At 37.2% G+C, this 25,577-nt stretch overlaps 7 protein-coding genes across 7 annotated transcripts; 5 read left to right on the top strand and 2 right to left on the bottom strand.

Moving 5' to 3' along the window:
- The first annotated feature begins 31 nt into the window (after nucleotides 1-31).
- LOC100641849 (chondroitin sulfate synthase 3-like) lies at nucleotides 32-1,459 on the top strand. Its single transcript, XM_003388117.3, has 2 exons — nucleotides 32-922; nucleotides 1,134-1,459. Exons 1-2 carry the CDS (start codon nucleotides 47-49, stop codon nucleotides 1,377-1,379), a joined length of 1,122 nt encoding a protein of 373 aa, XP_003388165.2. The 5' UTR covers nucleotides 32-46; the 3' UTR covers nucleotides 1,380-1,459.
- LOC105313513 (chondroitin sulfate synthase 1-like) lies at nucleotides 1,446-2,530 on the top strand. The gene is made up of 2 exons (XM_011407007.2): nucleotides 1,446-2,222; nucleotides 2,269-2,530. Exons 1-2 carry the CDS (start codon nucleotides 1,452-1,454, stop codon nucleotides 2,476-2,478), a joined length of 981 nt encoding a protein of 326 aa, XP_011405309.2. The 5' UTR covers nucleotides 1,446-1,451; the 3' UTR covers nucleotides 2,479-2,530.
- LOC100641975 (uncharacterized) lies at nucleotides 2,527-5,273 on the top strand. The gene is made up of 3 exons (XM_003388118.3): nucleotides 2,527-2,695; nucleotides 2,863-3,034; nucleotides 4,876-5,273. The coding sequence occupies exons 1-3, from the start codon at nucleotides 2,551-2,553 to the stop codon at nucleotides 5,225-5,227; spliced, it is 669 nt and encodes a 222-aa protein (XP_003388166.1). The 5' UTR covers nucleotides 2,527-2,550; the 3' UTR covers nucleotides 5,228-5,273.
- LOC100642101 (collagen alpha-1(I) chain) lies at nucleotides 5,215-11,268 on the bottom strand. Its single transcript, XM_011407002.2, has 35 exons — nucleotides 11,018-11,268; nucleotides 10,920-10,964; nucleotides 10,824-10,868; nucleotides 10,662-10,769; nucleotides 10,559-10,612; nucleotides 10,365-10,517; nucleotides 10,026-10,322; nucleotides 9,861-9,978; nucleotides 9,664-9,806; nucleotides 9,509-9,616; nucleotides 9,264-9,461; nucleotides 9,161-9,214; nucleotides 9,057-9,110; nucleotides 8,956-9,009; nucleotides 8,765-8,908; nucleotides 8,662-8,715; nucleotides 8,508-8,615; nucleotides 8,345-8,452; nucleotides 8,237-8,290; nucleotides 8,033-8,185; nucleotides 7,871-7,987; nucleotides 7,494-7,817; nucleotides 7,388-7,441; nucleotides 7,283-7,336; nucleotides 7,174-7,227; nucleotides 7,062-7,115; nucleotides 6,904-7,011; nucleotides 6,751-6,858; nucleotides 6,615-6,704; nucleotides 6,509-6,562; nucleotides 6,282-6,462; nucleotides 6,109-6,233; nucleotides 5,986-6,048; nucleotides 5,733-5,936; nucleotides 5,215-5,681 (listed from the first exon to the last, which is right to left on the bottom strand). Exons 1-35 carry the CDS (start codon nucleotides 11,132-11,134, stop codon nucleotides 5,547-5,549), a joined length of 3,894 nt encoding a protein of 1,297 aa, XP_011405304.1. The 5' UTR covers nucleotides 11,135-11,268; the 3' UTR covers nucleotides 5,215-5,546.
- A 296-nt stretch (nucleotides 11,269-11,564) lies between these two features.
- LOC100631447 (origin recognition complex subunit 4-like) lies at nucleotides 11,565-15,611 on the top strand. Its single transcript, XM_019999097.1, has 11 exons — nucleotides 11,565-11,701; nucleotides 11,763-11,853; nucleotides 13,324-13,387; nucleotides 13,947-14,029; nucleotides 14,074-14,122; nucleotides 14,177-14,325; nucleotides 14,407-14,589; nucleotides 14,878-14,964; nucleotides 15,005-15,218; nucleotides 15,275-15,342; nucleotides 15,388-15,611. Exons 1-11 carry the CDS (start codon nucleotides 11,571-11,573, stop codon nucleotides 15,559-15,561), a joined length of 1,293 nt encoding a protein of 430 aa, XP_019854656.1. The 5' UTR covers nucleotides 11,565-11,570; the 3' UTR covers nucleotides 15,562-15,611.
- Nucleotides 15,612-15,631: 20 nt separating this feature from the next.
- On the top strand, nucleotides 15,632-17,154 carry LOC105313514 (peroxisome assembly protein 12-like). Its single transcript, XM_019999098.1, has 10 exons — nucleotides 15,632-15,766; nucleotides 15,819-15,924; nucleotides 15,975-16,066; nucleotides 16,120-16,278; nucleotides 16,320-16,395; nucleotides 16,441-16,466; nucleotides 16,509-16,543; nucleotides 16,592-16,745; nucleotides 16,789-16,856; nucleotides 16,906-17,154. Exons 1-10 carry the CDS (start codon nucleotides 15,653-15,655, stop codon nucleotides 17,018-17,020), a joined length of 945 nt encoding a protein of 314 aa, XP_019854657.1. The 5' UTR covers nucleotides 15,632-15,652; the 3' UTR covers nucleotides 17,021-17,154.
- On the bottom strand, nucleotides 16,973-25,536 carry LOC100631576 (protocadherin Fat 4). The gene is made up of 15 exons (XM_003388121.2): nucleotides 25,116-25,536; nucleotides 24,925-25,053; nucleotides 24,299-24,868; nucleotides 23,901-24,154; nucleotides 23,675-23,838; nucleotides 19,515-23,443; nucleotides 19,196-19,465; nucleotides 19,056-19,147; nucleotides 18,802-19,000; nucleotides 18,482-18,744; nucleotides 18,193-18,434; nucleotides 17,971-18,134; nucleotides 17,775-17,883; nucleotides 17,394-17,723; nucleotides 16,973-17,272 (listed from the first exon to the last, which is right to left on the bottom strand). The coding sequence occupies exons 1-15, from the start codon at nucleotides 25,519-25,521 to the stop codon at nucleotides 17,143-17,145; spliced, it is 7,251 nt and encodes a 2,416-aa protein (XP_003388169.1). The 5' UTR covers nucleotides 25,522-25,536; the 3' UTR covers nucleotides 16,973-17,142.
- Nucleotides 25,537-25,577: the final 41 nt, after the last annotated feature.

Raw genomic sequence — 25,577 nt, forward strand, 5'->3', positions numbered from 1 at the left:
CCCATTAATAATGATTGTGAGTGACACACCTCTCGATTATAAAAGAATGAGGGCAAGATGTCGGACTTTAGGGAGGGATATCCTCTTGGTTGTCCTTGGATTTGTTTCTTGCCTCGTCTTAATACACAGCTTTTATGCTGTCAAGAATTCTGATTGTGCTCCTCAAAAAGTGGTCAGGGAGTCTTCACACGAATCTGTAGACGTTTCAAAGGAAAATAAAGAACCTCTAAAAGAAGATTTGTCACCGACTGTGAAAGCAACAATTGGTACCACACAAGAACCTGTTAGGCTTAGTACTGCTTCTATTTCTAAGAAGGTAAAAAGGCCAAAATATGTAAAAGATGAATTTCATTTACGGGATCCTATATTTGTTGGTGTTGTAACTGCTGTTGACTTTCTTGACTCGAGAGCTATGGCAGTGAATAATACGTGGGCCAAGAATGCACCAAAAGTTGAATATTTTGCTGCGTTAGAACCTGGCAAAACTCATTCCTTACCTGTCATTAGTTTGCCTGGAGTTGATGACACTTATCCACCACAAAAGAAAGTTTACCGCATGCTACGCTACATGCATGACAATTACATTGATAAATACAATTGGTTCATGAGAGCAGATGATGATGCATATGTCAGGATTCCTAGATTAATTGAATTCTTATCACAGTTTGATCCATCAGCTGAACTCTATATTGGATCACCTGGTTTTGGAAGAGAGAATGACCTTGAACGGATTAAGCTATTTCAACATGAGCATTATTGTATGGGTGGACCAGGAGTTATTTTTAGTCGTGGACTGTTAATTAAACTTGTACCACATCTTGAGGAATGTTTAAAGAATGTTGTTGTGTCATGGAATGAAGATCTAGAAGTTGGCAGGTGCATTAGTCGACGACTTAATATTCAATGCACATGGGCACATGAGGTTTGTTTCTTTTAGTGCATTTATCGATAATGTATTGATTGATTGAAAATGGAATGTATTATATTGGCATATTTTAAGGTTACAAATAAGTAAAATAATAATAGAGAGCTATACACTGATGAATTTTCAGTTATTATTAATATTACCTTTTTAAAATTTTAGACAAAATATTTTTATTCACATTTTGAAAATTAATTTTATTCTCTTTTAGATGAGAAATCTTTTTTATATGGATTATACAAAAGGTGCTGTGTTTAAGAATCCTGCTATCTATAGGGACAAGACGTTTGCTTCACTTCTCACTATACATCCATTTAAATCTACTGACATGATGTATCGTATACATCAGTTCTTTTTAGAGTTGGAACTTAAGAAACTTGACAAAGAAAGGAAACAAATTTCTAAAGATTTAGAGAATGTTCAAAGAGTAACGGAGCGAAAAAAAGCATTTCCATAACAATTTCATTACCTTTATACATTTTTATCTCTGTTCTTTATTAGATTTATTATTTAAACGATCATAGTTATTATGATGAATACTGTTATTCAAAAACCACCCCTTTTCAGAGTTAGTATGCAAGGGCTCTTTTTAGTTCGTAACCATCCCTTCATGCTTTTCACTGGTATTTTGCTTGGATTACTGTCAAGTTTCTTATTTATAAGGCAATCAGCAATAGTTATTGCACCTACTTCTATTGTGGTACAAAGTTCAGTGGATACAAGAACTTATTTGACAGAGGAAATCAGCTTCCATGAGACTCTTTATGTTGCTGTTATTGCATCATCAAGTTCCTTGACAAATGCTCTTTCTGTGTCTGAGACATGGGGACAAAGTGCTAATTTTATTGATTACTATGTGAATGATAGCAATTACCTGCAGTCTACAAACCTATCAGTAGTTCGTCTCCCCAGTAATGACAAACCACTGCTTTTTGAACTATTATTTTACCTTCATCAGGAATACAATGACAATTTTAACTGGTTTCTTATTGCTAATGATAAAATGTATGTCCGTGTTAAGGAACTTGCCAATTTCTTAAATAAACTGGATCCTACATCAGATATTTATTTCGGAGCACCCAGTCAACTTCCTTGGTATAAGCAAAATTATTTGTTTCAAAATCAAGAAATATTTTGTAAAGGAAACACAGGTATCATATTAAGCCGAGAGATGCTAAGTAAACTAGCACCTTACATTGAACACTGTTTAGAAAAAGCCCAGCCTGATGAATCATTTGATATTTTACTTGGCCAATGTATCAGACATAACACTGGTATTCATTGTAACTCAGTACAAGAGGTAAATATTAATTTTTATGGCTAATCTTTATTGTAGTTTTTATTAGATAACTCAATATTTTTATGATGACAACAGTAAAGGAGAAATACTTAAAAACAGCGATGAGACCTTGGAGAAAATAATAACAGCTTACCCTTTTGAAAAAAGGGAATTAATGTATCGTATGCACCGGCGTTACTTAAAGATAGATTTGAAGAAAATTAAGACAGAAAAATCATTACTAACGAAGCAATACAAATCTTTTTTAAAATATTAGAAAAAAATTTCATTGTAAGATTAAAATTAATTATTGTTAATTTTATAGAAGAATAGACCAAGCCTTTCTAAAATGGCTGAATCAGCATCGATTATTGATGGAGTTGGAGATGAAGTTCTTCTTTTTGGAGTATTATTATGTATAGTTACCCTTTTGCTATGTTTATGGCTGCTCAGGAGAGGTAGTAGAAGAAATGAGGAGCCTGATTTTAGGCAAGGTAATCTGTCTCTACCAATGCAATATAGATAGAAATGAGAGTGGTGCATTGGATAATATGAATTTGTTGCAAAGGGTCTATGGTTTCATGAAGTTTAGGATCTGGGTAGCCTTGGATAGCTAATCAATAGTTGTATGATGTACTGCAATATTATGCTACTTTTTTAGGTGGTGAAGTTGAAATGGATCAAGTTTCTGATCAGGCTAATGAAGTTAGGTCTAATAATCTTCGGCAAAGGTCATCTTTGACAGAAACTACAATAACACTTCGCTTAGTGACTCAGGAGAGAACTCGTATGGTATATGTTCCTGAAAACTCAACCCTTGAAGATTTGAAAAGGTTTGGTTACTGTTAATTAGTTTAAGTACCTGGTAAAGAGTACATATAGCCTGAACATGAATGTCCAGTCAGACCCTTCCTTTTACATGTAGTTTAGTTATTGGGCAATAGCAAAACATTACTATTGCACAAAATATCTCACGTTTAAAATGGTTTTTCTGAATGAATAAATAGATATTGCCTTCTGTAGTTTTTGATAGTCTGGCCACCTAGACCCAACTCTTGTGAGAGAGAGGCCTGGTGCTACAAAAATTTGTGTAGCCATCAGAATTCTGACGTGACCAATCGAGATTTAATGTTATTGTAGCTAATTATTATAGCCTATATTGTAGGATTGAGTTTTGTTTAGTCATTTTGTTCCCCTTTTAGTGCAAATAGTCCATTTTCCTGGCAGCTTCTGTGACAGCACTCGCCAGCACCCTTTATTGTTATTTAACATGTGTATTAACTATTATTAAAATTAATTAACATTAACAGCACGAAGTTATCAGCATTGTACCAGACCCTTCTCCCACAGGGGTTGGATCTGGGTGGCCATTGGCCAGACTAAGTATTTGACATGTTTTTGTATAACTTTCTCAAAATTGATTTTTTATTCATTGATTTAGTGGCAGATGTAACATAAACAGAGTTTTCCACAAACATGCTGAAGGCGGTTCAGAATATTTTATGTTGTGACTGATTGGAAGTGCTATATTACACAATGATAAACACAAAAATAGGACTCTGCTCTATCTTTACATTTACTTGCGTGTTTATACAGCACTTGTAGTTGCAATGCAAATATTTTGAGCCCACCCTTATTGAGCTAAATAAACAGCATTTTTCGTGAGCTGACAAACACTACAATACAACACATGGCATTTGAAAGAACTTGAAAAATTCATAAAATATAAACTTGATTGGAATCAGCTCAAAGTTGATACAAAGCATTAGGGCATCTTTATCAAAAATTATCAAAGTGGAAAATTTTTACCTAGCCATTTTTGAAAAAATAATTTTGCCAAAGACCAAAAGATATCCTTTTTGTTCGCCCAACTTTAAAAAAACTTTAAAATTTATAAAAATTTAAATTTGACCAGAATCAGCTCCAAGTTGATATTATGGTATAGCGTTATTTTGGTAAAATTTAATCGCAAAAATTCACGAAAATTTTGGGCCATAAAAGATTCTAGCTATATGGTACAACAGAGATATATGTGTATCAGGAAAAAAATATGAAAATAAACAATTCTTTCCTAGTCATTTTGATGAATTTGGCCCAATAGCTTTGATTGTTGGCCTCAGTTTTGAGCAACTTCAAAAATTACCAAATATGATTGAAAATCAGCTTAAAGTTGATATACAAGATAAGGACATAAGGACATGTACCGTATAGCGGGATTTATTGACAAGTAAAAAATTTGACAAAAACAGTAAATTTTCCCAGTTGGCGAGTTTTAATTTGACAATTAGTGCCCTTCGCGTACACGCAGCACAAAGTACAAAAATGCTTGTCAATGGGCTGTAAAAATTGAGCCAAAGACCCTGCACTGTGACAAAATTACGAAGATAAAATTCTCCAATTTTATAATGGTTTCTAATATACCGCATAGCCGAATTTATTGACGAAGGTTTATTTTGATGAGTTGATGATTTAAAATAAAAATTCAAGTTTTATAACCATTAAAAATGAGCACCATGCCAAAATCCTGTGGGAAACTCTGAATGTACTTCTCATGTGTACTACCAAAAATTCAAGTCCAAAATCATTACTGAAAGATCTATTCCACTTTACTAAATACATGTACTAACATGATTAAAAATTGTTTTAATACCAATTCATTATGTTGTCTTAATAGGAGATACTTTAATGATGAAAGCCTTGCTGGAGATACCATTTACTTCATTTATCAAGGAAGAATGCTACAGGATACAAGTGGTACCTTAATAGAATTAGGAATTAGTGATCAAACATCAGTTCATGTTCACATCAGACGAGGGACTTCAGGACAAGCAAGACTAGACCAAGACAGACCACATGAACAATGTGACATTTCAATATTATTTTTTCCCTTATTTAGTGTTATTTTACTACTCTGTTGGGCTGGTCTTTTATATTGGCCTCAAGCCTTCACTCTCTTTCCAAAGTTAATGCTTTTTGTACTCTCTGTTAGTTTTGCATATTTATATTATAGATCTCGTTTGTCATAAGTATGTTTTTAGTAAAACAACTAAATAAAACTACAACAAAACAAAAGTGGCATACATACATATAAACATGGTAAGCCCATGAAAATGTACTAATAACACAATAAGACAATAATAAAACTTCCATACAAACATTAAGTAAGAAAATAAGTTAGTGTGATATTGCGTACACAAAGATTATTCTAATACACAACATCATTAGTAGAGTGGTGTTGAGTAATAAAGGTAAGTTATACTGATGAAAAGAGAGGAATACATGCAATTTACAAAACTACCATTAGTCCGAGTTTCGGGTATTTGTACTTCACAGTCAAGTGACTTTTTATGCATAGCAAACCTCTCCTAAACTAACAGTCAGAGTTTCATCTCCTGCAAGAGATGATACATCAATGTCCACAACAGGCAGTGTGTGTGCTAGTCTAGTATCTATAGTATAAATGTTACTATTGCCTTGATTCTACACAATAAGAAATAGATTAACATTGGAATAAAAGAAAAATGTTCTTACCTTACAACCTAATTCCATTTCAAGTGAATAGTCTTTGTTGTTTTCCTTATAATTCTCGATAGATATTACCTGTCCATTCCATCCATACATTCTCATTGGTTGTCCATTACAGCTCATAGCTACAGATTGAACTGCTTTGTAACTGTACATGGCTAGTGCTTCAAGTTGGTGCTTAGCACGGCCATAAGAAAATACCTTTTCTTTCTATAAAATCATTTAATTTAGAAATTGGCATTTATTTGCAATGCTATACCTTGCAAGCCATTAAACTATGTGCATCATCACTATTCTGCTTGCATTCTAATCCTGAGAAGTCCTACATAAAAGGTACATATACATGTACATATATAATACAAAATGTGGTTTGCCACTTCACCATGATGCTAGTTGAGGATTTTACACATGAAAACCATTCGCCATTGAAAATTTCCATTTTGCGACATGTAACTTCAAGTGCATCACGATTGCTGCCACCATTGGGATCAATATAATAAGTAGTATCTGAAATTATTCATTAAACAACACATAATATTTTATAAGTATTATTACTTGGTGTAATTTCAATTTCCATTGAAAGATCGTGGCAAGATATAGCAGGATGTTCCAGTGTTCCATATTTAGGAAGTTCAATATCAACAGCATTATCAGGTCTGATACCATGACCAACATAATAATGTGTTTTTCCAGGAGTAGTAGAGACTTGGCATCCAGAACACGTGCCACTCTTTCCCTAATAATTAAGAAATATAGAAGCGTGATGCTATTATTATACTCACAGGAGGTCCAGGTGGTCCAGGTGGTCCACGAGCACCCATCATTCCTTGATCTCCCTACAGTGACACGTACATGTACATTATAATTCATTAAGTTATTATTTCATACATCTCTTCCTGAGAAACCTGGAGGACCTGGTGGGCCAACAGGTCCAACAGGGCCAGTATCACCAGTTGGTCCAGCAGGACCTTGTTGACCCTAAGCAAGAAACAGTGAGTTAGGAATAAGCCAGTGTTTAACTTACTTGTGGGCCACGTTGTCCTGGAGGTCCCTGAATACCAACTGAACCAGGAGAGCCAGGCTCTCCTGTTGAACCGCGAGGACCAGGAGGGCCAGTGAAACCTTTATCTCCCTATTATTGATCACTTATGTCTATGTATTTCTTTGCTTTATGTACTTTAGCTCCTTGCAATCCTGTTTGACCTCTTTCACCTGTGTCTCCCTTAGATCCAGTATCTCCCTTGCCTCCCTTTTCACCACGATCACCTGAACCTCCTTTCTCTCCCTAATAATACAATAATATGCCATAATAAGAATCACAAATCAGGCACTTACAGTTCTTCCAGCTGCACCCTCAGGCCCAGCAGATCCTGGTGCTCCTGCAGTACCCTAAAAATTAATGTCATTACAATGACTACACTGCTGTGTCATTTCATTATTGACTTACAGGAATACCAGGTGATCCAGGAGATCCAGTAGGTCCTGGTGGTCCAGTAGGTCCCTAAAATTATAATTAAATTTGATAATAAAATATTATAGCCATACACAATACTTACTGTTGCTCCTTGAACACCATCAGCTCCATTCTTACCATCAGCACCAGCATTACCCTAGCATTGAAATGTTATCATTATAAATACACATAATAAGTTAAATATTACTGGAGCACCATCTCGTCCAGCAGGTCCACCTGGTCCTGTTGCACCTCTTTCTCCCTATAGTAGCAAATCAATACACAGTAGCAGTATTATCATATCAAATGTGTACTTTCAATCCTTTAGTTCCTGGTAAACCCCTAGGACCTTGAGGGCCTTGATCTCCTTCTTGCCCTGATGGTCCTCTAGATCCAGAAGGTCCAACTGGTCCAACAGGTCCTGGGGCACCATCATGTCCTGGTAAGCCTGGTGGTCCACTTGGTCCAGCTGGTCCTGCTCCACCATTATCTCCTGTAGATCCTTTCTCTCCTGGTCTGCCTTGAGTACCTACGTCACCCTGTGGTCCGGGAGGTCCACGAGATCCCTGAGGGCCAGGAGGTCCTCTTGGTCCTTCTGTTCCTATACTTCCTTTAGCTCCAGAAGGTCCAGGACGACCCTAGTGTACAAATCCATAATTACATTATTGGTAATATTTTTTGCAAGCAATACTTGTGTTCCAGGTGCACCAGGTCCTCCATTCAATCCCTGGCGACCTTGAGGTCCAGCTACACCAGCATCTCCTTTATCACCTTTACCTCCATTAGAACCACCGTCTCCTTTGCTTCCCTATTTGTTCCCTGAAATGCTATTAGTATTAGCTATCTAAAATACCTTTGCACCACGAGCTCCATCTGCTCCTGGAGTTCCATCATTTCCTTGAGATCCAGCTTCACCTTTCTCTCCCTTAGCACCACTTGGACCCCCTGGTCCTGCAATACCAGGACTACCTTGTAATCCAGGAGTTCCACCAACACCAGGTGCACCCTATACATGCATCATTAAGTACAATCATATAATAGTTCTTTTCAAACTTACACGAGGTCCTGCAGGACCTTGTGCTCCCGCATCTCCATCTTTGCCAGCAGGTCCCTATATTTAATCATTGGGTACATGCACTTTGATTAGCTGTTATGATTAACATACTAGAGGTCCTCTATCTCCACGTGCTCCAACTTGTCCAGCTGGTCCAGCTGGTCCCATTGCTCCAGGTTCTCCAACTGGGCCTGCTGGTCCAGGAAGACCTTGTTCACCCTATCATTTAGTGGTGGAGTTTCCTAGCTACATGTATTAATCTATCAATACTTACTCTTGCACCACGACCTCCTTGTTCACCAGCAGGTCCAGGAGGCCCGTTGGGTCCCTGAGGACCAGGAATACCAGGAGCACCATCTAATCCATTAGCACCATCTTTTCCCTTTCATAATTATACATAAAACTGAATGCATTATACATAAACTCACAGGTGGTCCAGTGTTACCATTATCACCACGTGGTCCAACATCACCACCGTCTCCCTGTTATATTTGCTCATAGTATAATACAAGCAATAGATAAGATACTGACTTTGTCTCCCTTTTCTCCACCTATTCCTTTTTCACCTGGACCACCTTTGTCTCCTTTAAATCCTTGTGCTCCTTGAGTTCCATCTGGCCCAGGTGGTCCAGCACTTCCTGGAGGACCAGCTGTCCCTGGTGGCCCACTGGGTCCCTATTATTATAACTGAATAATATTAAATGGTTAGTTGCACTATGTACCGGAACTCCAGAAAATCCTACATCTCCTCTTTCACCTCTATCTCCTTTCATGCCCTATCAGTAAAGCTAATAAAAATTTTAGACATTTTTAAATGCATTACTTGAGCACCAGACTCTCCTTTGACACCACGTTCACCATCTACTCCATTCTTGCCCTGAAACAATTTGAAACTACATGTACACTCTAGCAATATCTTAAACTTACAGAAAGACCAATTTGACCTCTGTCGCCTTTAGGTCCTTGTGCTCCAGATGGGCCCTATTCAGTTGTACCATATCAATCCATTAAAATTATATAATTAGCTTACAGATGGTCCTGGACCCCCACTTGGGCCAGGTACTCCTTGTGCGCCAGGTTCTCCACGTAATCCAGGTCCACCAGGTGATCCATCTCGTCCATTAGCTCCAGATTCTCCATCTTGACCAGGTTGTCCTGCAGCTCCATCTGCACCATTGCGTCCAGATTCACCAGGAAGGCCTGGTGCTCCCATAGGACCAGGTGACCCCTAGTATCATTTACAATTAAATGTTAAATAAGATAAATGACACTTACTCTAGCTCCTGGAGCTCCTCTAGATCCAGGTAATCCTGTTTGTCCTCTTTCACCATCTTTTCCTGGAGCTCCTGCTGCACCTGGAGTTCCCCGCACACCAGGAAATCCCTACGTCCATGATATAAAATAGGACATAATTTATTTTAAAATCATACAGGTCCTCCGTTGTCACCAGTAGGTCCAGGTGGGCCTCTTATACCTCTAAGACCACGCCTGCCAGGTGATCCAGTTTGACCAGAAGGTCCAGGAGCTCCAGTTGGTCCAGGAGGACCTTGTTCACCGTCACTTCCAGGAGGTCCTTGAGTAATAATCACTCCATGAACTATTTGCAGACATCAACAAATAATCATACCAGCTTGTCCAGCAGCTCCATTGTCACCAGGTCTTCCAGGAGGCCCAGCTGCCCCACTAGGTCCTAATGGTCCAGCAGGTCCTGGCAATCCACCTGTTCCTTGCAATCCAACAGGTCCCTATTCATGCAAATACAATTGCTGATAACAGTCAAGTTGTTACGTACAGTAGGTCCACTTGGGCCTGGATCACCACGATTTCCTTTTTCACCCTGTGCTCCAGAAGATCCATCTCTTCCACTATCTCCCTGGCTTCCTTTTTCTCCAGGAACTCCAGAACTTCCAGTAACTCCACCTTCTCCTTTTTGTCCCTTTGAACCATGTAATCCAGGAAGACCAGGGCTTCCGTCCTTTCCATTAGGACCAGTAGGTCCCTGAGGACCATCTTGTCCTGGGTGCCCATCACGACCAGCAGTACCTGGAGCACCAGCAGCACCACGCTCTCCTCTTGCACCAGGTCCTCCCTGATGTTAAAATTAAAACATATATTAAGTTGTTCAACTAACAGGTAAACCCCTTGGTCCACTATGTCCAGGATCTCCTTGAGGTCCTTTTTCACCAGAGGATCCAGGATTACCAGCATCACCATCGCGTCCTCTGTCTCCTTGAGGTCCTTTAGGTCCTTGAGCTCCAGGTGGTCCTTGAGTACCAGTAGCTCCCTTAATGTTCATAAAGTAATTATTGAGAAATGTAAACTTACAGGTGGTCCAGGAGGTCCTTGTTCTCCGTCAACTCCATCTTTACCATCGGCACCCTGTCAAATAATGAAAACTCTTTATAAAACATAATATACATGTACTTACATCTGCTCCTCGTTGTCCAAGAGCTCCAGGAGGTCCACGAGATCCTACGGGACCTTGCGATCCTCTATTGCCAGTGGGACCTTGTCTGCCTTCTGGACCAGATGAGCCCTAATGATAGTTATTATTTCAATTTCTATCAAAATTGAAACAATTGTAACTTACAGGAGGACCAGGGGGTCCAGCAGCTCCTTGAATACCAGGTGATCCCTAAAATTAGAAATGAACAACATTTAGACCTACAATTCAATAGGTACTCACAGGAGGTCCAGGGTCACCTTGTACACCCCCTCCAATTCCCTTGTCCTAATCAGTATGTGAAATCAAAAATAATTATTAGCACTAAGTGACTAATTTACATCTGATCCAGAACATGTACTGGGGCATTTTCCTGGAGGTCCAGGTGGACCGGGTGGTCCTTGAACTTGAGCAGCAGCATAGCTGAATACTAATACAAGCAGTACCAATGGCTTCATTTTCTAGCCTGCAGTAGAATGAACACTATTTCTGGTAGCAGAAAACCTAGGCCCTAAGCTCGGTTGCAGTCGAGCTCAAAGCAGCAAGGCAGAAAGTTGCAGTTCTTCCAACAGCCTCTCGAGACTAGACTCCCGAGTCTTCCAACTGTCAAAATAGCTATGGCGGCGTGCATTTTAGCCGTGCGTCTGAATAATAGTATAGATGACTCTGAGAAAGGAGCCACACTATTGAAAATGCCACAATGCTATCCGCACCACCTCTTCCAGCCATCAGCAACAAAAAGGCCGGGCGCTTCCTAAACCTTAGCTTTAAGTGAGGCTGATAGAGTCCTTACAGTAAGGCACCCGGGATATTCTCTGCGCAAAAATTGTTGGCGTGCGCTTGCGCACTGGGCATGCGCATAACGATCGACCGCCTTTTCCTCTCAAAATTAAAATGGCTACTGGAGGGGAGTGTGCCATGATGTCAGAGCTCGAAAAGGCAAGGCAATTTCTAGGGACCAGATTCTTTAGCCAAAGTTTTTATGACTTTGAACACAAACCTAAATATTTAGAAGACGCTGTAAGGTACCACTGTACTATGATTGCTCTGGCATAATACTTGGAATTTTTTGTTTGATGAGTCTAGAACAGTAACGCAGCTATTAAACAGGAGTGCTAGTCATGGAGAGAGTAACTCTCTTTTAGTTATTGGACCAAGGGGTGTTGGAAAATCTTGGGTAAAAGCATTGTTCTAAATGTATAATTGAATAATCATAATTACATAACGAGCCAATGAATGCTATTGATTGATGCACACTGACATGTTTTGTGTATGAGGTCAGGCTGCACCTCACTAAATTTGATAGACTCTAATCACTCAGCCTGATGTCTGATATTAGTTACCTCAACTTATGTATAATTGAAAGGCTGACAAACTAATTATATAGTGCAATTTTGGCAAACCCTTTTTTGATCAGATTCCTTTTTAAATTCAATTTTTAGTAATAATGGCACTTAATATATCTTCAGGGGCGTAGCCAGGGGGGGGCAAGGGGGGCAATTGCCCCCCCCTTTTTTTAAAACTCAAAATTTTAAAATAATCAAATAATAAGCTGCTTTTGAAAGGAAAAGCTGTTCTACAACTTACATATGAAAGGAAAAGGCCAAAGCAATCTTTCTATGATGCCATTATAAGGCTGAAAAGGTATTCAACGTTGCCAATGATCGGTCAAGAAGTCCGCCATGTTGAAAAATAGGTGTAACCATGCCCCAAAAGGGCGTGGTTCCGCAAAATTTTGCGGCGCGCTTTGTGTGCCGCACAGCTTGCCCCCTCTTTCCAAAAATCCTGGCTACGCCACTGATCTTGGCATTAATTTTTTTTATAATGATGCTTTAGAGTAAATTATGCTTTTATCACGCTAAAGTGCCCAGCATGTGTAGATGTAGTCTTGCCCCCCCCATTGAAGGGGCAGGGTGAGACTAATGTAGATCAAAATGTATGTATGGAAATATGAAGTACAGTGATTTTCCTTAAACTTGCATGATAGAGAAGCAGAAATGTGTTATGCACATTTCTGCTTCTCTATCGTGCAAGTTTAAGAAACATCAATCTACTTCACCAGCCTATTTCCTTCTTAAAACTTGTAAACTAACTCTTTAGGATAGTGCCCTGTATTTTGTTTTGCTGATTTTGCAAAAATAAACCATTTTGTTTTTATAGTTGTAAATGTGATAAAAGTTGGATGTATAGTATGAAATTAAAATTGAAAGATAGCATTTTTCAGAGGCCCTTTGCTATCTTCTATTTCTTCTGGAAATATTAAATAGTATCTTTGTTTTTAAAACTTAGTCTTATTGAAAACTCATCATTTCATTGTGGCTGCACCCACTTATGTTCTGTGCACGTACATGTAGGCTGATATAAATAATGTGTGAAAATACTATACCGTATAGTGGAATATTTTTAAGGGAATTAAATTTGGCAAATTTGGCGTTTTGATAGCCATTCGCCAAAATGAAATTCGCCATTTTGAACCATTATATGCATGCTCAATGGCACGTGGCTACTAATTCTCCAATTACCAAAATTTAGCAATTTTGCCAGATTTAACTCCATCCAAAATTTCTCGCTATACGGTAAATGGTAGAAATCAGATCCTCTTACCACTAGTGTGACGAATTTTGATTTTTTTAATTATATTTTTTAGGTTGTTGAGAAAGCATTGTCTTCATCTGTGAATGAAGAACTATTCATTAAAGTTTATTTGAATGGTATAAAAATTTTTTGACTATTGTTTTACATGTATAAATGTATGTGTATGAAAGGATAGTAGCAAATTATAGGCTAAAAAAGTTTAAGATATTTATTGATAATCAAACTAGTTATTGTTGTTTTTTCATATTCTTTACAATTATTTGTACTATCGTACAAAGTAACTCCTGGGTTTCTCACAAAGCATGCTCAGTAATGTAAACAGCTTGCTTCATGAGCTGATGTGCACTTCAATATGACACATGGCATTGGGTGCAACTTTTAAAATTCATCAAAAATTCAATTTTGATTGGAATCAGCTCAAATTTTCTACACAACATAAGAGCATGTATATATGTATCAGAAAATTTCTGCTTGGAATTTTGGTCAAAACACCCTGTACTATAGCACAGGATCTTTGGCCTAATTTTTGAGCAACTGATAAGAACCTGCATGAGCCAAAATCCTGTGGGAAGCCATGATTAACTCATGTGCATAATTATTATTAATATTAAACTATCCTTTTTGCAAGTGGGAAACTAGAAAGAAAATACTCTTTTTCCTTTTATTACATTCTAGGGTTAGTCCATACTGATGATTACCATGCCTTGTTGGACATTGCACATCAACTAGATGTACATTCACAGTTTGAAGATGAAAAGGTATTTGTCAATAAAAAGTATCAATAGTGATAATTGCATTTTAGTTGTCATCTTCAGCTGCTCTTAATTACATGTTAGATGGGTTGCAGTCAGGTTAGGATCGTTGCTATACTCTTGCTAATAATTGATGTAATTATTACATTGTAGGTGACAGAAGGAATAAATGTGTCATATTCATCTTAGATGAGTTTGATTTGTTCACACAGCACAAGAACCAAACACTTCTGTACAATTTATTAGACATTTGCCAAAGCCCAGTTAATCCCATAGCCTTGGTTGGTTTGTCGTGTCGATTAGTAAGTAAAAACTTATAAATACATGTGTATCAAAAGTAGATGGTAATGTTGTTTGTAATCTTTTTGTGCTATATACTTTAGGACATTAATCAATTATTAGAGAAGCGTGTCCTATCAAGATTTTCTCATCGAGTAGTTCACCTTTTTCCTCATTGTCAGTTTGAAGATTTTACAAGAATTTTTTTATCATTATTACAACTACCACCTGATAATGAACTTTGTCCTGGAACTCCATTCTGTAAAAAATGGAATGAACATATTTTAGTGAGTCAAAAATTGTGACCATAATTGACAAAAGGTACCTTATGGCGGATAGGAAAATTGGTTTTTATAGCCTAAAAAAATCTAACTTCCTGAGCTCAATCTATCATAAAATTGCTTCAGAGGATGCAAAAAGTTACTATGTAACTTTTAGAAACAATAGATGTCTAACAGAGCACTCACAGGTTAATATTTTTCATTATAATGATGAATTTAAAAATCCGCCATAAGGTACCTTTTGTCAATTATGGTCACCATTAATTCATTGTTTTCCTTTAACAATAACTATAGGATCTTAGCAAAAATGATAGCGTTTTATCTATTCTCAAAACGATGCATCTAAACTCGCCAGATTGTCAGTCTCTCAAATCAGTATTAGTAAGTATCATAATGCTAGATGGAATTAATACAACACCAGTCTTATGCAGTGTCCAAGATAGGCAGTGATAGTGTTAACAATTTGACAGTTTCGCTATTACTTGAAAGTTATCATTTTGTTGTGTCGGGTCATCAGTCAAGACATTCATTATTACATGATCTCAGCATATTAGAGTTATATTTAATTGTTACATGCAAAAACATCTCCAGCAATGATCTGTATGAGTTTCTAAATTATGAAATCATATATGAAGGTACAGAAATTAAATTAATTAATAAAAATCACCTTATTATTATCCTTATTCTTTAGAATATCATAAATATGCTTCCAAATATTCACACAATGAGCTATTTTTAAACAAAGGGATTGTTTTTAAAGTTGGTGTAATTTTGTTAATGAAAAAAATACATTATTTCTCTTAGGCCTTATCAAGACTTGTTAAATTAGAACTTCTTTGTCCGGTGTCATCTGCATCTTCAAATCCTGAAGAATATCAGCATTTACAGTTAATGTTAAGTGACGATGAGATTACAAGTGCTGTTGATAGTTACAAGGAGTGTCCAACTGAACTGAAATATTTTTTGACTAATCAGTAGAATTATTATTTAATAAATTATTATAGCTCTAGTCTATTCAAGTATCCTGAGTTAATATCCAAAGGTGCCTGATTTGTGATTTACCTTAAATATGGCTGCTTTTAATGAGCAATTGTTGCATGACAAAATTCCAACTATTTTTGAACTTATAGCTGAAGACAGCATGTCACAGGCTCTGAGACCGGCAATAAGACATGTGACTAAAGTAATATCCCTTCTTCTACAGTAGATTATCATTGTTATTTATGGTTGCACAGATTGTCATTAGCAGTCTACCCAGCATTAGCAGACTCTCACGTTACATTGATGAGATATGCTTGGTTATTGAAGGTCTTGCTCAAGGATTGTTCCTGTGGAGATGCAGTGAGTTAGTGTTAGTCGTCAAACTATTGTAGTACAGTGGTCTTTATTAGATGCTACAATTAGTGAGAAATTTTATGATCTTGAAAGATACAGTTGTAATGCATACAAGATGAGGCAAACTTTGAAATCGTTAGCTATAATGGTAATTATGATTTTCTGCTTTATATATAGCTAATTGTTTTTATTTTATAATAGCTCTTTGTGCCTTATGCATTGGCAAAAATTGAAAAGTGGTACTTGCTTTTGTCTGAGGAGAGTGAGTTTGTCCCCTTAGAACAATCACGTAGTAATTTGAAGCAATCCTTCAAGTATTATGGTTTTTCGTCCATTCCTTACATTTTTACATTATGGAGGGTGAGAAGTATTATTTCATTTTTGGTTAAGATTTTGTTTAGGCAGTGAAGTTTATATTCCAGTTGTTGTATTTGTGTCGCTACTCACTATATTATTCACCTGAATTGTTTATGAGCAGTAAGGTCATTATAATTGCTGCTTAATTTTTATTGAGGGTATTAGGAGTTCAGTTAGTTAGAAAAATCGAAGTAAGTGCAATGCTTTTCCTAATTTTACTTGTTAAAATATAGCCTTTTACACCAGATAATGGTACAAAACATACCAGGTTAGTATTGATTATGCATAATCAAGGTGGTACAGTATTAATCCGTAGTAATGTTCTAAAAAAAGGAGTGCAATATGTTGGTCCGCTTTTTTTGTTTTTGCTTAAATTTATCGAGTGGTGGTATTCTGGAGAAAGACAAGGAGCAGTCAAGAAATTCAGATCACTTCCAAATCCGCAACCTCCACCACTCGCCACTCCAGAAGTAATAAATCATTATTGAATATTATAATTCTTAAATTACTTAGATTAATCCATATACTTGTCCTCTCTGTCAAAAAGAGAGAAAGAACCCTACTGCTTTATCATGTTCAGGGTAAGCTCTTTTTTAAATATTATATATCCCTGCCCATTATGGCTTATAGGTATGTATTCTGTTATGTCTGTATCTATAATCATGTCAAAAATCACCACACATGCCCTGTTACTTTATTTCCTGCTGTTGAAAACCAACTTATACGAATATTTGTACAGAATTAAAGACACAAAGAAACAATAACTATATTGATCATGTACTAAAAATTTTAGTAAAATACTGTAATAACTATAAATTATATTGCATGATTAAGACAAAAATTTGTGCATATTATGGGTAATTTGCTTTACATAGGCGGTGTAGTTCCTCTTATAATTGTTTCAGTTTTCCAGTAGTTTTGCCAGCGCTCTCCAGCATTTCCGTGGCACTCAAAATTCATATTTCCATATATGGGTTCATCTCCATCTTCCAATGACCTAATACATCAATGAATTAACAATAGTGCCATGAAAAGTGCAATATAATATACATGTAGTGCCAAACTACTGTTATTAAAATGTTAAAAAATTATAATACTAGTATCACTCAGTCACTCACTTAGTAATAACTGGACTATCATCTTCCTCGTCAAGTAGTTTCTCAAGAGAACTGGATTTGCCCATCTGGTGTTGCTTGGCTCTTTCAAGGGTAGATTTCTTAACAGACTTATTACGACGGGCTGGTTTTGTGGAGTAAATTGGATCATCAAAGAGTGCATATGGATTAGTAGGACTTGAGAGTGGACTGGATGCTACTTTATCTGATGTAATACTTGTATCATTGATGGGCAGGTTTATGCTCAGACCAGGACCGTAACGATCATCATCATCACGACTTACCACCTTCTCATCTAGCTCCATCATTGGAACTCTAATTCGCTTGTTTTTCCTATTATAGAATTATTATTATTATTATTATTTTTAGTGCTCCTTATTTTACTTTTTGTAACGAACAATAAGAGCAGCAATTATTATTACAGCAACGATCATGACCAGGGCAATTGCTGTTACAATACCAACAGTTTCAGCGACTTTATTTGATGAAGATGCTATAAAAACAAAAAGAAGCTTTGATGATATTATGGAATCAGTTTGTGCAGTTGAGCATTAAGGCTTATTTTATTTAAGTCATTTACCTCCAACTCCTGAAATTGTTGGAGATACTTGGCGAAAGCCAGATATATTATAACCGCTTTCCCTCATTTTATTAACAACATCATCATTGTTCAAAATCTTCATTGCATCGTCTGAACTCATTAAACGTCCATTAGAGTCAAAAAGAACAAGTGTAACATCGACACTATTCATAATGATAACAATACATAATGTAATATACATGTACAGTAAAGCTTTCTTACTCAGATGGTGGTACATCTCTTAAAGATATAGGTGATCCTTCTGGAGGATGACACACTTTCACTAATTGCAAACGAACAAGTGTTTGACATATTTCCGTCATTTTTGCACTATCTGGAGGCTGAGATTCATCAGGACATTCCCATACCAGCATATATGTATTGGACGAACTGGAAAGACGTACAAAATATCCACTGCATACTGTTACAAAGCCCTCTCTTTTTCGTCTTTTTTCTGATGAGCTCTAGTAAATTTTTAAGTAAAATAAATAAATTTATATTTTCTGCTTACTGGTGGATCTTCCAATAGTGTATTGACAGTGTTCTCAAGTGATACAATATTAGTAACAGTTGGGTCATCAATTATTAAGTTATCCCCTGATTGTTTTACTACACACGTTGAACCAGCATCAGTACTGACACAAGTTGTTCCAGGGGGACAATCACATTTACCATGATTATAAAGACACATTTCACCAAAATAACCATCAGCACAGTGACACATAAATCCACCAGGTACATTTTCACATGTGCCACCATTTCGACAAAGAGCAGCTATAAAAATAAAAAAGGAGCCGAAACTGAGACTGACTTGATAAAAAATGAACTTACGATCTTCACATTCATTTTTATCCGTATCACAATTAGTTCCAATAAACCCAGGGGTACAAGTACATTGATAGCCATCACTAGTTACGTTGCATGTACCATTAACACATGGATTAGGATGACATAAATCAGACTGACATAATGTAGAACCATCACTTTGAGTAACCATTGTTTTGTGATTTGTAATTTGGGTCATCATTTTCTAAAATTAAATAGATTTACATTATGAATAACAATAGACTGTAAAATGTAAATACCTCAAACTTTTGAGCATCAAAACTATTACAGTTCTGAACAGGATCAGGGTTTGACAAGGCAACAACTTGAGCAACAAGCAAGTTCAGTGCTCCTGTAATTAACATGTAAGTAAAGAGTAAAAATAGGAATAGGTGCTTACCAAAAACGTTAAGCTCAGCAGAAGCACTGTCTGATCCAGCAGGATTACTGGCTATACAAGTATAGGTACCAGAGTCCAACAAATCAACTTGAGCAATCACCAACTGATTGCCCGATAAACTGATACGACCACTTGCTTCTACAACCTCAGACTCTCTTCTCCAAGAAAAAGTTGGGTTTGGTATTCCTTCAGCTTGACAGATAAATCGAACAAATGCTTGTCCAATGTTAGCCGTTACATCACTAGGAGGTACAGTTATTCTTGCTGGAACTAATAAAAAGCACAATAAAGTATTATTAAAGATAATAAAATAACAAACCATGTATCTGAACATTGCTCCCAGGAAATGTCTGCAAAGTAGTGAATGAAGTAGCTTTACAATTATATATTCCAGCATCAGAAAGAGTAGCATATTCTCTTGTGAATGTAGCTCTAGAATCACCACTGCCCAATAATGTAGCAGAACCAATTTCACTGCCATTTCTAAGCAACTGCACTGACACATCAGCATTTCTAAATACATCACAGTGAAGTGTAATAGTTTCATTAATAGAAACTTGTACCAACGGAGGAGAAATTGAAATACGACAAAGGAATTGCCCACTAATGACACCTGTAACAGAATCAATCTGATAGTCTTGTGCCAAGCAAGAGGATTCGAAAGTGACATTTACAGAAGTGCTGTCAGATAGTGCAACAGGGCTTCCCCTATCAGTGGCATTGATTGTTAGGATGGCAAACTGATCCTCAATCTCAGTATCAGTAATAGAATATACAATAGCAGCATTATTACCAATATCCCTGTCTGTGGCCGACACATTAACAACAAACGATCTATAATTATTTATGTCGGAATCCGTAATCAATACTTCATAAGGGCCAGCTAATTCTGGACTATGGTCATTCACATCAAGTACAGTGATAACAACATCCATTGTTGTCCTTAAATTACCACTATCAGCAGCTTGAATGGTTATAGTATACTGGTCCCTAGACTCTTTATCTAGCTCAGTGTCGGTAGTGATATTACCATCCTCATCGATGGAAAATATAAGCTCCTCGTTTCCTCTTATAATGGAATACCTTATATCATCTGTAAACTCACCTGTAACCTCATCAAAGTCCCTAGCTGGACAAGATGTGACTATAGTTCCACTAGGAGAGTCTTCCAATACTGAAGAATCACAGGGTCCTAAGAATTCTGGTTCAGCTTCATCGACATTGATTACATTGAAAATAAGTAGCTGTGTTGAGGAAAGACTTGGAGAGCCAGAATCAACGGCAATCAAAGTCACATTGTGCTGTTGCTGGGTTTCATAATCCAACTGACGTACGAGTTGAACAATCCCATTATTGTTAATTCTGAAGAAACACTCAGAAGATGTTGAACAGTTATTGTCTCCCTCTCTACTAGTGATTGTGACCATAGCATTAAGTCCTTGATCATCGTCGACAACTATAATTTGTGTTAAAACAGCACCAACTTGTGTATCTTCAGCTACTTCACGTTCGTAGTCAAAATTTGTAGAAAACTGAGGAGGATTGTCGTTGACATCTGTCACTCTTACTGTAGCAGAAGCACTACCTGAGAGAGATGGGTTCCCTTGGTCAGTAGCTATAATCATAAAATTGAATAAGTTGACATCTTCACGGTCAAATGGACTAGTAGCAAACACAGTCCCAGTCACTGGATCAATAGAAAAATCGTCCGAAACTGAGAGAGAATAACGAATAACAGAATTATTTCCTAAATCAGCATCAGTTGCCGAAACGTTAAATAAAGCAGTGATTTCATTTACGTTTTCAGGTATCGTTGTTGTGTATGATGAAGGATTGAAAACAGGACTATTGTCATTGATATCCAACAGCCTGATAGTAATGTTCTGTTCAGTGCGAAGAGGGCCAGGACGAGTACCGCTATCAACAGCAAGTACTGTAACGCTTTCACTTGAATCAGGAGGAAGAAAGTGACCCTCTTCAACAAGCCCTTCACGATCAAGTGGAGAACGCGTTGTTATTATGCCTGTTGATGAATCCAGTGAGAACAATCCAGAGATAGAGTTAGACTCTAAGAAATACATGACAGTGTCACTACCGTCTCTATCAGTAGCCATTACTTTTCCAACCACATCACCAGTAGAATTTGCTTCACCAACTTCAAAGGAAACTGGGCCCACAAATTGAGGTGCGAATTCATTAACATCAAGGACGTTAACAGTTAATGTAGCATTGTCTGTGTGAATGGAATCGTTAGCCTTAATAACCAGCACATGAACTCTTGCTGTCTCAAAGTCAAGTGAAGAAACTAATGTAACTACACCAGTCTTAGAGTCAATAGCAAACAGACCGTTTGAATTGCTACCATCGGCAAAGCAAAAATGAACAGTCATTTGGTCGAGATCAGTTGCATTGAACTGAGCAAGGCTGCTGTTAATGGGAGTGTTTTCTGGGACAGTGATTTCAACATCACGGGTAATGACTGGAGGATGATCGTTGACATTTGTCACTGCAACATTAACAAGAGCTGTACCAGTCATTGTTGGATCACCATTGTCTCTTCCTTCGACTACTAGGGAGTAATTATTTCTTACTTCAAAATCTAGAGAGGACACTAACGAGAGTAAACCAGTTGCAGAATTAATAGAAAAACTATTGCCATCATTGCCAGAGGTAATAGAGTACGTGATGATAGAATTAGGATTGCCAGGCTCGTCATTATCAGTAGCACTAATAGTAATGTTTAGTGAACCTAAAGCTTGATTCTCAGGAAAAGTCAAATTTATTGTGCTAGGCATAAAAACGGGAGGATTATCATTAATGTCATTAACTGTAATGATCACTGCTGTAGTGTTCCTCAACCGAGAAGGTTCACCTAAGTCCTCTGCTTGTACTGTCAATGTGAACTCATTAACTAATTCTCTGTCAATATCAGCATTGACTGTTATTAGTCCTGTTTTATTGTTAATGGCAAACGCACCATTAAGATTGCCAAGTATAATGCTATAGGATATCTCTGCATTACTACCAGAATCAATGTCAGTAGCTACAACCTGAACAACACTAGTACCAACATCAACATGCTCAGTTACATTTGCTCTAATTGGAGAAATAGGAAATTGCGGAGCATTGTCATTAACATCAGTTATTTCCACAGAGACATTGAAACTAGTGCCAAGGCCATCAAAATTACTAGCAAAAATGGTAAAGTTATATAATGTTATACCCTCATCGGCATCAAGAGGGCCTGAAACAGTGAGCAATGCATTATTGTTGATGGAAAATGGAATTGAAGGAAGGGAAGATTCTAATCTATAACTAATCAGAGAATTAATGCCAATGTCATCATCAACCACTATGTACTGCTCTATGGGTCGTCCTATTGGTGTGTCTTCGGGAATGCTTAGAAATGTCCGACCTTGAACAAATTCTGGAGCATTGTCATTGACGTCAAGAACTCTAACAGTTGCTGTTGTTCTTATTGATAAACTAGGAGAGCCATTATCCATTACAATGACAGTGAATTGATACAAGTCCCTGGTCTCCCTATCCAAAGTACCATTTAATGTAATGCGTCCTGAGTTGTCTATTGTAAAAGGAACTGTTTCAGAAGCCACCAGGGTATAGTTCAATTGACCATTGGGCACAGTAGCTAAATCAGGATCTGTAGCTACTAGATATCCAACCAAACCAGATAATGTCACATTCTCAAGTACAAAAAATCGACATTCGTTAGCAAGTGCGCACGAATTTGTAAAAACAGGTGCTTCGTTGATGTCAAGGATATTAATAATTTGAGTTGCAGTAGCTGTAGCTCCAAGACTAGATCTAGCTTGTACATTCAGTTGATACAGAGGAACAGTTTCATGATCCAGGACACTGTTATTAGCTACACTAATATCACCAGTATTTGCATCGATCACAAACGAGTTCCCTGTATTACCTCCAGTTATTGAGTACGTGATTGAGCTACTGTTCCCATTAGCTGTTACACGGGTAACAATACCAGTGGCGTTTTCAGGTATACTAACCGGCTGTAAGTTCCCAAACTCCAGCTCATCAGGGATAACGTTAATCTTAATAGTAACTTTCCCTCTGTGACAGGATGCATTCCTGTTTTCAGCTATTATTACGAGATGATAATATTGTTGTCTCGCTATGCTCAGCGGGTTACGAACAAAAAGGAGGCCAGTAATGTTGTTAAGCATGAAATCATCGTTATCATTTCCATTTTTGATCCGAAAGTAGTAACTAGAATATAAAATTAATATTATAGACATGTGCATTGTGAATATGGATTAAGGTCAGTGCTACAATCTCAAAATGGCATAGTGGAGGAAGTTTATACAACACGTGCATCATATTTACCCCCATATTTGGACAAACTATAAAGACAAACATTGAACTTAAATAATTATACCCTAAGTATACCGCATAGGCTGCACTGTAATGTCACAAGATGCGTAATATTAAATTATTCACCTTTCAGTGGTGACCGAAATTTCACTTGTAAGATTAAAAATGTGTTGATTTGGAATTCCTTCAGGAACATTTATGCTATACACCTCTTGGTTAAACAGCATGTCCCAAATGATTACAGTAAACATATTCTTAACTCTAATGCCTCGTATTGATATGTAAATGAACTAGAAAACATAAAGATATTACACATAAATGACAATAACGTATTAACTATTAATTAAATTACTTTCTTAACACCTTTAACGATTACAAATCTTCTATCAGACGTCAGGTCTTCATTTCTCACTACCACACTGCTGTTATCAAGTGGACCAGGGTTCGGTTTAGAAGTGGAAGCATAAAGATGACATTTGCCATACAAGTCAATCTGCTCTACAACAACAGACACAGAGAAGGCATTGCACTCAGTTTGGAAGAAACGGAAGCCGTCCTCTGGGACTTCTGTGGTGGTATTCTCTCCAGGTTCTACTACAGCAGGAGCTACAAAAATTACAATGAGATTAAAAATCAATATAATATGCATGTATGACTATAAACACAAATTTCCTGTTAAATTCATGCTGCTAATTTAGGAACAAGTCAAAAGGCTTTTATGTATTCTATTTATATAAATTGATAACTTACTATCACAAGTAGTTGAGCTCAGAAAATCCACAAAACCAGATGCATCGCTGAATGAATCCAACAGGAAAATGTGATACGGGTCAGGATCTGATGCAATAAATTTTAACTCGGGAAGGTATATGTTACCAACTCCAACAGTGTAGACCTGTATACCGAAATCATGAAGCGATGGTGCTACTTCATCAATAGGTACACGATTAGAACGACCATCAGTGAGCAAAATGACAACACGAGGTACACCTTGAGAGATGGGTCTAGCTCCTCTCATCTGTTGAGGATTTAGAATGACACCAGCTTGAAATAAACCGAGTGCTGTGGCAGTCCAGCCACCAGTGTAATAGATTCTTGATATTCTGTTGAGTATAGTGCTCTTTGAATGATAATCATTCAGGTCAAACTGTACATAAGCATGTGTTGAATAAGTTATTAGGCCAACTTGGGTTTTATTAGCACCAATCTTAAAGAATTCCACAACTTTGCTTAGAAAATTAAGGGCAAGTTGATGATTATAGTAGCCTATACTGCCGGACTGATCCAATACAAAAACAACATCAAGATTAGTATCACAAGCTAGAAACAAAAATACTCAACTGATTCAGTGCATTATGAATATATATATTGCTCACCATCTGGAATAACACTCATTCTTGCGTATCCTTTTTTATCATACATAACCCAATCAAAGCCAGCACTGACAGCCATTTTGAGTAATCTCGTCACATTACGGCTTGTAACGTGAATTCTGACACTTCTTCCTATTATTAAAACACATTTTATATTCATGTAGTTAGCATTGAAGTGAGTGCATACAATGTACCTTCATAATGAAGAGAGGTATTATCAAGACTATAGTCAGGATAAGGTGTCCAGGCTTTCAGTACAAGGAGTTTGATGTGATATCTCCAATAGTAATCTTGTGCTAAAGAGGAAAGACGAGTGTGGAGCCTAGATGACATTATCCGACAGTCACTGCTGGCAAAATGAAGATATGTAGCTTGACTGGAGTAAACCACGAGGTCTTTATATCGTTTGGACCCTCTGGCAATGTGTAGCTGGATAGGTCTGCACTCCAGTTGCTCTCCATGAGCAGGCCACTGTTTTCCTTTGGTGAACTTGGATGGCAGAGGTCCTTTGCCATAATTGTAGTTGGTTGCAGCAACGTAGCTAAAAATACAGGAGAGCAAAAAGAAGAGCAAAAGGGTAGGATAAAGTCTAGTTGTCATGTTTTCACAGTTTGTCTGGAACTTGTAATGCTGTTCAGCTTACTTTTATAATTATT

The sequence above is a fragment of the Amphimedon queenslandica genome, unplaced genomic scaffold (genome assembly GCF_000090795.2).
Source record: "Amphimedon queenslandica unplaced genomic scaffold, v1.1 AMPQUscaffold_13289, whole genome shotgun sequence".
Lineage (NCBI taxonomy): Eukaryota > Metazoa > Porifera > Demospongiae > Haplosclerida > Niphatidae > Amphimedon > Amphimedon queenslandica.